Source organism: Sorex fumeus, unplaced genomic scaffold (assembly GCF_029834395.1).
Source record: "Sorex fumeus unplaced genomic scaffold, SorFum_2.1 ptg000098l, whole genome shotgun sequence".
NCBI lineage: Eukaryota > Metazoa > Chordata > Mammalia > Eulipotyphla > Soricidae > Sorex > Sorex fumeus.
The window spans coordinates 77,828,013-77,841,194 of record NW_026606155.1 but is presented as its reverse complement, the minus strand read 5'-3'; the positions used below and the strand labels follow the sequence as shown (position 1 = coordinate 77,841,194).

The 13,182-nt window shown below is 39.0% G+C and overlaps 1 protein-coding gene across 2 annotated transcripts in view; it reads right to left on the bottom strand.

Annotated features, from left to right (window-relative positions):
- The window catches only part of FMN1 (formin 1), a 443,955-nt gene that overhangs the window by 312,345 nt on the left and 118,428 nt on the right, over nt 1-13,182 (bottom strand). The window contains exon 3 of one of the 2 annotated variants that reach the window (XM_056133806.1): nt 11,768-11,888. In XM_056133806.1, coding sequence (XP_055989781.1) covers nt 11,768-11,888 — 121 coding nt within the window. The remainder of the gene's footprint in view (nt 1-11,767; nt 11,889-13,182) is intronic. The other variant, XM_056133807.1, reaches the window with a different exon arrangement.

Genomic DNA, 13,182 nt, shown 5'->3' with positions numbered 1-13,182 from the left:
GTTGGAAGCCTGCCTCATGAGCTGGGGGAGAAGGCAGTTGTAATAGACAAGGGAACACTAAGTCAACAATAGTTGGAGAGATCATTCGGAATGGGATATGTGTGCTGAAAGTAGATAAAGGACCAAACGTGATAGCCTCTTAGTATCTATATTGCAAACCATAATGCCCAAAAGCAGAGAGAGAGTATGGCGGAAATTGTCTGCCACAGAGGCAGGGGGAGGGTTGGAGCGGGTCAGTGGAGGGGATACTGGGGACACTGGTGGTGGAAAATGTGCACTGGTGGAGGGATGGGTGTTTGATCATTGTATAACAAACTCAAACATGAAAGTTTTGTAACTATATCTCACGGCGATTCAATAAAAAAATAAAATTTTTAAAAATTATAAAAAAGAGTGTTCCAATAACTTGGTATAACCAGGGTATCTTAAAAAGTGTTATCTATGTATTTATATAGATATAGTAAACAAAGAAATGAGTTTTAGTCACAAAGAATTTAAGTTTGTTTTTGATTTTTTTTTTTTTTTTTTGGTTTTTGGGTCACATCCAGTGATGCACAGGGGTTACTCCTGGCTCTGTACACAGGAATTACCCCTGGCAGTGCTTAGGGGACCATAAGGGATGCTGGAAATAGAACCCAGGTTGGCCACACGCAAGGCAAACGCCCTGCCCGCTGTGCTATTGCTCCAGTCCTGGGTTGGATCTTTTTAACAGTACATTTGAAACTTTATAACTGTTTTTTGAAAAAATTTAGAAAATTATAACTTAATAAAAATTTTACCAAAAGTTTAAAAAAAATTCTGTATTATCATGCTCATTTACACTGGTATATAAAGTTTATATATATAATATATAAATATATAAGTAAAATTTTATTTTGGTCAAATGAAAATTTTACCAAAAGTTTTTTAAAAGAAAGAAAAATTCTGTATTATCATGCTCATTTACATTGATATATAAATTTAATGTAACTCTAATCAAAATCCCAAGGGAGTAATTTCACAGATCTTTAGAAACTGACTTTCAAGTTCATATACACCAGTCAACTACCCACCAACATATACACACAACTCCCAAACAAAAATTTAGAGGAGGTAAAAAATAACTAATGTGAATTTAGATGATTTGAATAACCAGATAATAACTTCAAAACTATATTAATTGCAGACACATACAACTGAAAGGAAGTCTAAATATAAAAAACACTTTATTTAGTGGTTTTGTAGCTATATAGTAATTTGTTCTTTCTAGAGAAGATGAAAAAAAATCTTTATCACTTGCCATCTGCTCTTTGTGGGAAGAGATGTGAATAAATGAATGCAATGCCCTTTCTTTGCTGAGGAAGTGGGCTGCAAACACGCTCAGGGAGAGGAATGAGAATTACAGACAGACAAGGGTTTAACAGATCAGATCCACCACATGTGAAGTTTTGTTTGTTTCCAATCATCGAGTCCTACACTCACAATATTAACTAAACGTAGATACAGAAGGGCCAACTTTCAAGTTATTACAAATTGTAACCCTTTGGAACTGGCACACCTGCTTCTTGAGGTGTTCAAGGGTCTCCTATGAACAGAACTGCACAAAAGAAGGATGTGGTGGGATTCAGAATGTGTGTGTGTGTGTGTGTGTGTGTGTGTGTGTGTGTGTATTTATAGGGGGATGGGGGGGTTCTCGGTGTTGATGCTGGGATGTTCAGAGGTTGCTTTCAGAGGCTTCAGAGAAAGAAAAGCGTATGCAGTCAGCAATAGGTAGAGATTTGAAGGAAAGAGAGAAAGAACAGGGTCACCCTCAGTAGAGATTTCAAGAAGGTGATTGAAAGGTCATATTTGTGACAATGTGGTACATACTAGGAATTGCTTCATTCTCAGCTAATTAAAATAAGCTTCAAGATTAATTTGAGTGTTTATTTCTTAAGACCCCAGGAAAACTACTGAAATAAGCAAACACTGAAATACGTTCATGTGCTTCCTAAACACAAATAAGTATGCATCATGGATTTCAATACACAAACTAGGGTTTAACATACATATATGATAACTGGGTGAACCCAATTGAGTTTTGGACATATCTGCAAACAGAAGCATTTTTTAAATTTGCTTTAAATTGACTCAGTCTCAATAACACCAAGTAAAATACTGCCATTCTGTTCCCCTTTCTGCTTTTTATTTGGGGGGGGGATAGGGGGAAGTCATATGAAATAAGCCAGCCAATCTGTGTGTCTGGTTAATTACTATGTTACTCATATGCTTGCCTTACTATTTTGATTGATCCTTATAATTTTTTATAACCAGCATAATTCTTAAACATTCCTGTCCTTATAGGTATCCCTTAGGTCTTTAATGAGTTGTATGAGCAAAATACAATGTGTCGCACTTTAACCCAGCCTTAGATCAAAGCTTCCATTTCTCTTCAAACTCCAACTTCAGCTCTTTGTCTTTACCAGCAAGTTTTAAGTACTAACTCAGGCTCTCGTCTCTAAGATGAGCAGGAAGAACCTATTAAATTTTAAGAGGATTTTGGCTCAAAACCACTAAAATTTTAATTTTAAACTTCAGATTCTAAATTTTAATCTCTTGCTTCAACTCTCAAGAACTTCATTAATATTTTCCTGAGTAAAGATATGTATCCCAAGACACTAGTACACATTTTGAGCTTTCTCCTCTGCTTAACCTCAAGCATTAGCTCCTGTTTGTGTTGGGGACATTGCCCTCCTTCCTCCAGCTCTCAGCTATACAGTAAATGGAAGTAATATATGCATGTCTCACCCTCAGACCCCCCAAAATTCATTCTTCTTCCTATATCCACAAAAGACCAGGTTTTCCTGATCTTTAATTTCTAGGCTACTGTCATCAGTCCATGCAAAAGAAGGTAACAGGGGGTGCTGGAGCAATAGCACAGCAGGTAGGGCATTTGCCTTGCACGCGGCCGGCCTGAGTTCGATTCCCAGCATCCCATATGGTCCCCCAAGCGCCGCCAGGAATAATTCCTGAGTGCAGAGCCAGGAATAACCCCTGTGCATTGCTGGGTGTGACTCAAAAAGAAAAAAAAAAGTTAACAGGTTACTATGTCTTACAAAAAATACAATGAAGAAAACCACTGAGTAAATGATAAAAGACGACACAGCATAATTTGTCTCAACACAGACTTTAAAGGAAAATGCGTTCCTGTTCAATGCTGCCTGTTAGTTCTGAATAGAGAAACTGAAATGAAGTATAGTAGGCCAATAAAATATTCCAAGATATTTATAGCTCCTCCTGGCTGGTGAGGCAAGGATGTCTGACTCATGCAGAAGGGTGGAAACCATCACTTTATGACCAAACGAGAAACCAATGATAAAGTAGAAGGATATTCAGAAAACTGAGGGATGGATTATTTCCCTGTATCATGTTAAATTAAAGTATCATGTTAAGTGAAATAAATCAGAGGGACAAGGTAAAATATCAAATGATCTCATTCATTCATGGCACATAGAGAAACAAGCCCAGGAACAGAAGGCGTCAAATGATAGCAGGCCCCTGAGTGCAGAGCCAGGAGTAACCCCTGTGCATCGCCAGGTGTGACCCAAAAAAAGATTTAAAAAAATATAGACATTAACACTATTTATAAACATGTGACCTAAAGTACAATCATCAAATAAAAAACAAACTGAAAAACAAAAATCATCTCAACGTGAATGTTTGTTTACAAGTTAGTTCTCAGTGATGGAAATCCTTAGAGATGCCACATGTACATCAGCCTATCACTCATAATCACTGTGATGCCTCTCACTAGCACCTTTTGGGGTTTTTTTTTTTGCAAATTACAAAACTCACTCTCAAGCAAAGAGGTTCATATACTATCTTTACAAGTTAATTCTCAGTGATGGAAATCCTTAGAGATGCCACATGTACATCAGCCTATCACTCATAATCACTGTGATGCCTCTCACTAGCACTTTTTTTTTTTTTTGCAAATTACAAAACTCACTCTCAAGCAAAGAGGTTTATATACTATCTTTACAAGTTAGTTTTCAGTGATGGAAATCCTTAGAGATGCCACATGTACATCAGCCTATCACTCATAATCACTGTGATGCCTCTCACTAGCACCTTTTGGGGTTTTTTTTTTTTTTTTTGCAAATTACAAAACTCACTCTCAAGCAAAGAGGGTCATATACTATCAGCAGAGTTCAAGCCACTTAAGGTACCGCCAGTGGAGAGAAGACTTTTTCTAGATGCACAGTGGCAGAGAAATCAAGCCAACACCCATAATTTTGTTACGGAAAATGAGTGCTTTTCTCTTTTGCACATTTTTTTTCCTCCCTTATTCCATTTCCTCAGTTGATGCTATTTTAAGATTTGGGTGTTGGAACCATACCTAGTGTATCTCAGAGGAACATATAGTTTCTGGGGATCAAATGCAGGCCACTCACCTCCAATGTATGTGCCCAGCCTGCTGAACCATCTCTCTGGCCCCTACATATTACCATTTTAATCTCTCAAACATTAACTTTGTTTTCACTTGAGATCTTGAGGTGTACAACATACTAATAGAGCTCTTAATAATGAGACATTTTAGACCATCCATCACACTACAAAATAAGATATGAGCAGGAAATTGGTACAGGTATGGGCAAAACAGCTGTACCAAAGTCTTATCACATATTCACTTTTTAAAATATGATTATGATACCTAGGAATATACTTTAAAAAGATACGATACCATATACACATGCATGTACATATTTACATGTGCTCACTTATACTCAACTGCTCTTTAAAATTATTATTCATTGTCACTGCCACTGTCATCCCATTGTTCATCGATTTACTCGAGTGGGTGCCAGTAACGTCTCCATCTGTCCCAGCCCTGAGAGTTTAGCAGCCTCTCCTTACTCATCTTTCCCAATGAAACTGCCATATTGGGGGCTCTTTCAGGGTCAGGGGAATGAGACCCATTATTGTTACTGTTCTTGGCATATCGACAACGCCATGGGTAGCTTGCCAGGCTCTGCCTTAATAAAGATTAATAAAGAAAAATTTAATCCTTTTTATAGAAGATGTGTTCCTGGGTAGAAATCTTAAGCATTTTAAAGATCTAAGTTCTCAATCTCACCATCAAATTAATTTGTAAATATTTGAAATATAACCAAGTAAAATTTATTTTCATGAAAGAATTAACAAAGAAAACCAAAAAAATTACTTTTCAGTATTCACAAGAACTGAAAAAATTCTGAGACCATAAATGCTTTAATAATTATGAAGCTAGAAGAAATAAAACACAAAAAGAAAGTTCCCCAATAATCCCAAACTTAGCAGAGAAGAAAAAGCACTGCAAAAGTTTGCTATAAAAATAGCAACTTAAGGTGCTTAAGAGATAATACAGCAAGTAAAGTGTTTGCCTTATATGCAACCGACCTGGGTTCACTCCCTTGTACCAAACATGGTCCTCAAGCTCTGCCAGGAGTCAGGAATCACCCCTGAGCCAGAAGTAAACCCTGAACACTGTCGGGTATGGTCCCAAAACAAAACAACAACAACAACAAAATAATTTTTAAAAAAGTTTAAATAACAAGTTAAAAAAAAGTTTTCCTAGATCTCTAAGGCCAGTCACCAAAACGGAATTTTGACATAAAAGGGAAAATTGAAAGGAAGCACTAAAAAGAAATCACTCGAGAAAATTTGGAATATGCATCACACCTCCTCTATTGCAAGATTACGTCTAAAGAAAACTTTCATAGAATGAAGGCAGACCTGACAATACAAATACTTGAAAAGTTTATGTACTTTGAATCCTATGCATTTTTAATCCTCAAAATTAAAAATAATTTGTAAAAAATGATTAATCATTGTTAAAATGGTGAGAAAATCACTTAGAGATGGTTAAATTCTCAAATGAGAAAAATAGTTCAGCACAGTGTGGAAAAAATATGAAGTATTGGATTCAGAGAGGCATAATTCAAAACGTTGACAATGGCTTCTTTGAGAATGAATCATAGAGTTTCTTTGGCTTTGTGACATTCCTGAGTTTTTCCCAATTTGTCATCTTTTTTTTTTGTAGTACAGGAAACATCTAAAGCTCACGGAAGATTTTCAGAGCACATTGAACAAAGCTCCACATGGAGTAGCAGCCAGAGTCCTAGAGCAAGGCTCTGAATAACAGCCATTATACTTCCAGGACTGACTGGAGTGGAAAGCAAAACCCTCCGGGGGGCTGATGAAAAGCAGCTGTCCTTAAACCATGCCTCAGAAGCCTCTGTGCTCAGGTGTAATGAGGAAAAGTGTGTGCCAGCTCTCCATACAGATTGAAGGCTTAGAAACATCTTCACCTGCAGCCTTCTAGCTTCTTTGCCACAGGCAGTGATGAGTACCTTCCACCTGCCTCTCCAGGTGCATTCTCCTGCTCTCTCTCCAATTTGGTCTTTAAGAGACAGTTTAAAGTGGCTTCCAGCCCTGTCTTCTTTGCACTTGACCAATGGGAGTGATGCGCAAAAGAGCAGAGCACAGACAGGTTCAGGATATTTATCCCGCAGCTTCTTCCCTGTCAGGCCCTCTGTATCCCTCTACTCTGCCCTCTTGTTGGGCCACTCTCCACACCACCCAATTTCTCTCTCAAGTTCTGGGGTTTCTCTGGCCCATGCTCTTTCTATATAGATCTATGGCTATATTGTTTTTTTCTTTTTGGATCGCACCCAATGATGCTCAAGTGTTTCTCCTGGATCTTCACTCAGGAATTACTTCTGGCAGAGCTCAGGGGACCATATGGGATGCCAGGGATCAAATCCAGGTCAGTTGCGTGCAAGGCAAATGCCCTACTCGCTATACAATTGCTCCAGCCCCTGTAAAAATTATTTTCTAACCCCAGAATGCTGCTCTGCCTGGTGCTGGATTCTTAAACTTTTAGGTTTATTAGCTAAACAGTCTAATAATCTCTCAAACAGATTGTTTAATCTGAGTGTCACCTGACTTCTCCTTACAGACCCTAGTCAATGCAGTCATACATAGTTAACCAAAATGATAATAGTTGTGGCTAAGTGCATTTATATTTTCATAGCAAAAAGAAAAGTATCATAAAGTGGCTTAAAAATCTTTTGAGTTTGAGATAAAAAGATTAAAATATAAAACCTATATGAACAGTATTATTCAGTGATTCTGTCACACCCAGAATATACATAAGATTTTCAGTTTTAAGACTTTTTCACAAGTTACTAATCCTTATAAAAGATCACCACACACAGAAAGACATATTAAAAGAGTGGAAGAGAACTCTGATTATCTGTTTTAGAAGAGACAAAATGCTTTTGTGACATTAAATCTCAAGATAGGCATTTTTTAAGTCCCCTAGTATTTCACCACAACATGACTTCTCTTCACTTGGCTGTGATTAGGTTTTTCCCCCAGCTTCCCAAGCTAATCACATTTATCACATGCAGATGTCTGCAAGGAAAGTGTCACAGAATCACCATGAATTGATTTAGTTTAAGAATGTGAAAAGCCCATGAAAAGATTCCTCCAGAATAAAGCAAGACCATTCCACAAGTTTGTCTCACTAGGAAGCTGCTGCTTACTTTCAGAGGAAAGAAGTCTCAGAAGAGCCTGTGATGTATCACTCAGATAGTCCCCAGCCCAATTCTAGGAGGAAAATGGAAAATGTTCTCTCCAAACAAAATTGCTTGTGAGCCATTTTAAACACAGGACAGAACTGAATAAACAATAATGTATGGTTTATCCCAAGTTTATCTCAAACTTGAAGCAGAGCAAAAGAGATGGCAGAAAGCAATTCTCTCTTTAGAACAAAGCAATTCAGATCTAACGGAAAGGGCTATTTTTTGAGGTCAATTCTAGAAGGGTCTCATTCTCCTAACTCTGAAAGAGCCTTGTATATGGCACTTTTTTAAAAAAAATCTCAGGGCTAGGACAAAGGAGACGTTACTGGGGCCTGCTTGAGGCAATCAACGAATAACTCTAGATCCTGAGGCAGCTCCTTGAGTGACAGTCCATAAGGAGTGGGGCAGGGTGGGGGAGTCGCTTCCATCAGCTGCACACCACCAGGACTCCACAAGCTCACAGTTTAGACAAGAAAGTACCCTTGATGGTGAGCAATGTCATCAGAATAGCATGGGAGGGCCTAGTGGGAACCATGAGGCTTGGTGGCCAAGGGAGGCAATCATTGTGTGAGCAGCTATGCAAGGTCCCTGGAACTGCAAGGAGCAGGAGAGAGCGTCCCTGGCAGCAGGCAACACTGCTGAGCTTCCCTTAGAGAGGAGATTTAGGTTTCCAGGAGCCAAGAACAACTTCTGGGACTGGAACGATAGTACAGCGGGTAGGGTGTTCGCCTTGCACACATCTGAATGGGTTCGATTCCCATACGGTCCCCCAAGCACCCCCAGGAGTACTTCCTGAGTCCAAAGCCAAGAGTAACCCCTGAGCATTGCTGAGTGTGACCCAAAAAAAGCAAAAAAAAAAAAAAGAGTTCACAACTTCTCTTCAATATCAGATCTTTCTTTTCTTCTTTGAACAAATGTGAGCTTTCAGTATGAGGTGGTCTTTCAGATCCTCAGAAAAAGACTTTTTAAAGCTAAACTCTGGTGGGGTCTAAAAGATAGTAAAGCAAGTAAAATGCTTGTGCCTTGCACGCAGCCAACCCAGGTTTGATCCCGGGTAGTACATATGCTCCCCAGAGCCCTGCCAGGAGTGATCCCTGAGCACAGCTGGGAGTGGCACCCAAACAAAAATAAAAGTGCTGAACTCTGAATGGAGGGAAATCCAAATAGTAGCAAGCATGAAATGATGAATGGCAGTGAAAGAACAGAGTGGCACTCCAGATGAACACTATCTCTTTCCCAACTCTGAGGACTGGGCAGGGATGACCACGGGACAGATTGCCAAGAACACAACTGAACTATGGAAGTTAGAATCTTGATTTGTATTTACGTATCTAATTGGGGGCTACCTTGTGATGACAGGGATTGAACCAAGATTTCCTGCATACAAACCATAAATTCCAGTCCCTTGAGCCATCAAAGTTAAGCTAATCCTTATCTTCCGATTTTACCAAATTAATGCATGAAACACTCAAAGAAAGAAAAAGAACACTTAAGTTGTAAAAAATTAGGTGAGTTCTGGGTCAAAGAGATAGGGGTTAATGTGCTTGTTTTGCAGTGACTCCCCCAGTTCAATCCCTGGCATGACATGATTCCTCCAGCACTGCTGGAACAATCCCCAACACTGCTGGGTGTGGCTGCACCCCCACCCCAATAGATGAACTAAAACATCTTGAAGAATCTTAAACCTAGTTTCTCTCTTTACCACCTAGAGTGGCAAATTTCCCATAGGTCAGGTAATCCAATGCGCACTGTAGCACTGTAGCACTGTCCTCCCATTGTCCATCCATTTGCTCGAGCAGACCCAGTAACGTCTCCATTGTGAGACTTGTTACTGTGTTTGGCATATCGAATACATCAAGGGTAGCTTGCCAGGCTTTGCCATGCAGGAGAGATATTCTCGGTAGCTTGCCAGGCTCTCCGAGAGGGGCAGAAGAATCGAACCTGGGCCGACCGGGTTGGCCACATGCAAGGCAAACACCCTACCAGCTGTGCTATTGCTCCAGCCCCCGCATTTCATTTTTTACAAACAGACTGAAAAGAGGGCTGGGGATGCAGCACAGCAATAGAACATATGTGATGCATGTGGGAGTCTTGGCCCCATCCCCTGGCATACACACTCAATAACCAACCAACAAACAGGCTGGGAAGTTATCGATCAGCTCCTGTGAGCTTCTGAAAATGGAAGATGATAACAGCAAATAGAAGTTTTAAAGGACAAAATGCCCCCAAACATTACCTAGAGTGAATTTTCAAATCACTTGTAACATTTTCTAAGGATGACTGACCACCTTGATAAAGTGGTAGAAATGAGACTGAGATCATCAATATACACTGAAGAACAGAATTCACAGGATTCTAATTTTTTTATAGAGCAAATGTCAGTTCTTTTTTCTTTTTTTTTTTCTTTTTGAGTCACACCTGGCAATGCACAGGGGTTACTCCTGGCTCATGCACTCAGGAATTACTCCTGACAGTGCTAGGGGAACCATATGGGATGCTGGGGATCAAACCCGGCTCGGCCACATGCAAAGCAAATGCCCTACCCGCTGTGCTATCGCCCCAGCCCCAATTCTTTTCATTTTTAAACCATTGCTTTTCAACTTTTTTCCAACTATGACCTCCTTCTGACTTTATCTCCTTCCTGTGTTCACTATCCTAACAGTTGTCTCGCTACTTTTAGGCTATAGCCCCTCACATGATTTTTACCTTTGGCACCCTTAAAATATCCTGGTGGCCCACAAGAGAGCTATATGACCCCTGGTTGAGAAACTCTAGTATAAACGGTGCCAGACTGTGACAAAAATAACTTGATAGATGGTTTAATAGTGCAATCATAAGAATTCCAATTTTGGAAAGTCAGATGTAGGTAAAACGATTCAAACACCGTAAGTACATTTTCAGTAAGAATGTGATAGCTTTCTTTTTTCTTCTTGGCTTTTAGCCCCAACCCTGCACTCAGAAGTGCTCAGGGCACTTAACTCTGCACTCAGGGATCACTCCTGGCCAGCTCAGTGGACCATATGAGGTAACAGGGATCAAGCCCAGGTTAACCTTGTGCAAGGCAAGCGCCCTACCTGCTGTACTATCTGTACTATCGCTCCAGCCCACTTTCATCCTTTAGGTCAGGTACTGCAGAAAAGACCAATATGAAGAAGTTATGTCTTGAAAACATAGTAACTTAATTGTGTAGGTGGAAGTTAAGGACAATCAGTTTGCAGAACTTGAGAAAATATATGCGCACATATTTTCAGTCACTTTAGTACCATTATAAGAACCTGCCAAAAACCCATACATTACTATTCAATTACCCAAATTTTGGTTTTTGTGTTTTATCAATGAGTAGAAAATAAAAAAAGTATTTTTCTATTAACAGATAGATCTTAATACACACTCATACCTAAACAACCAGCAAAATATAAGCCACTATAGGTAATCTTCAAATATTAATATATATCTGATACAGACACTCATCTACACATTTAAAATATCCCACTTCTATCATTTCTCATTTTTTCCTTAATGTCATGTGAACCTTTCATTTAAAGGGTAAAACAATCTAGATCACCATTACCACTCTATTTAAATATATTCAAGAAAGCCTCCTGGGAAGGTTTCCAGAGAGTTAGATTACTTTAAAATTGGTCATGCATTAAATAAAGCTTTGTCTTAAAAAAGGGGGGGGGAAGGGAAAGAGTAACTGATATGGTGTCTGTACATTCATTCTGTACAAGGTATCTGTAGCTCAAAAGCATTACTCAAATAGCAAATCAGATTACAGCTCTGGAGAATCATACTCTCTCCCTCTCTAACAACCCAGGGAGCTCCCTCAACATAATGAGGGTCAACCACCTGTTTCCTGAAGAATTTGTAATCTACCTTCTCCCTTATTTTCCCCAGGATTCTCCTACTTCACATGTGCACCCGCACCCCGCCCCCACACTTTCATTCCACTGCGTTCACCCTTCATCTCTAAAATGTTCATTAATGATAAACACACAAGGGTTCACTTTAACAGGAAAAGCAGACAGAAAAGCTTCCAGCATTACATTTTATAGTGAGACAAACAAAAAATTCTGAGAGTCTAATGAACTGGAACTAAAGGCCACAGCAGTAAGAGAGTCATTTCTGGGGGCAGTGGAAAAAAAAAATCATTCCTGGGGACCTGATTCTTTTCCTATTACCTGCTTCTGTGTATTTCAATCCCACTTTTTCTTCTGTGTCTTTTGTCTTTGGGGGTGGCCAGACAGCTTGGAGTCTACCAGGAGTCCTGTCATCCTGCTCAGTGGGGCTGTGGTCAGGCTGCTGAAAAAAATAAGCAAAGAAAAGAATCAGTTAAATGAAATGTGATCTGGAAAACATACATATTGACTCTAAGATTAATTTGAATGGCCAGCTGCACACTGCTCTCATTCACTGTAATTGAAACTCTTCATTAGTGAGATTATTTTAGTGTAAAGTGATCAGCTGGGGTGAAAATTTAAAAGACCATGAAATTGAATGAAAATCCAATGCCCAGTATAATACAAGCCTTAATAGATTATTTTTCTTTCATCCTTAGCCTATTATAAAATCAAGTGTGCTTCCAGCTGAATGTAGAAATACAAATGTACTACAATCAGATACCTTAAAAGGAACGTTTATACACATATCCAAGCAACTCTAGAGTTATTTATGATAGACTGGTTTGGTATTTTCCATGAACATTAGCTGTAGGTCAGAGATGAACCTGATATCTCTGAAGCACAAAAGATGAGCTTCTCCAAGTACTCTGAACTGATGCATTTTCCTTAACTTTAAGATAAAATAAAATGAAATCTGTATTACATTAATTTTAAGGAGATGTCTTTACTATAAGGTTATATTGTGCTTAGTTTTCAACTACAACAACTCAAGAAAATTGTTTCTTAAGCATCTTTTTCATAGTAGTATTTTAACAGATTAAATCAATAGTGGGATAAATGAATGCTGCATCAATTTGAGCCAAGCAATTCTATGTGTTGTCATGATGAAATGTTAAGATCTAGAGGGTAGGTTTTTGCCAATCTTCATAAATAACCTGAATGGATTGTCTTTTTCTTTTAATAACAGCTTTCATGACTTTAGATAGTTACCATGAATAATACCAGTTATTATTTTACTGATGAGATTGGTGCTCAGAGATAATCAAGGTCACTCTGGCAGTAATTGGCAGAGAGAAATAATGCCCAGATCTCATTCTAAATCTTGATCAATGCGATCTATAACCTACACAGAACATTTCCGTCACACCACACACACTTATTTCGTCAAATGGTCAACTTTCAAAGAAAGCATTGACTTTCCCCACGGAGGCATAATTAAGTGGTGAGGAAATCTGGACTCTACATCCATAACTGCATTACTTTCACATGTTGCTTACCTTTCACAACAACATTTACTGTTAATGTTTAAACAGAGCGAAAAGCCTCCCTTGCCTCCCCGCCCCCAACACGCCTTTACATAGGTCCCCCCACCTTGTACCAACCCAGAATACATAATAACCTCTGTCAAACTCAAGCATCCTTAAAGGACAATTTAATTCCATTATAATCATCTTTGAGAAGGAAAAATAAAATCC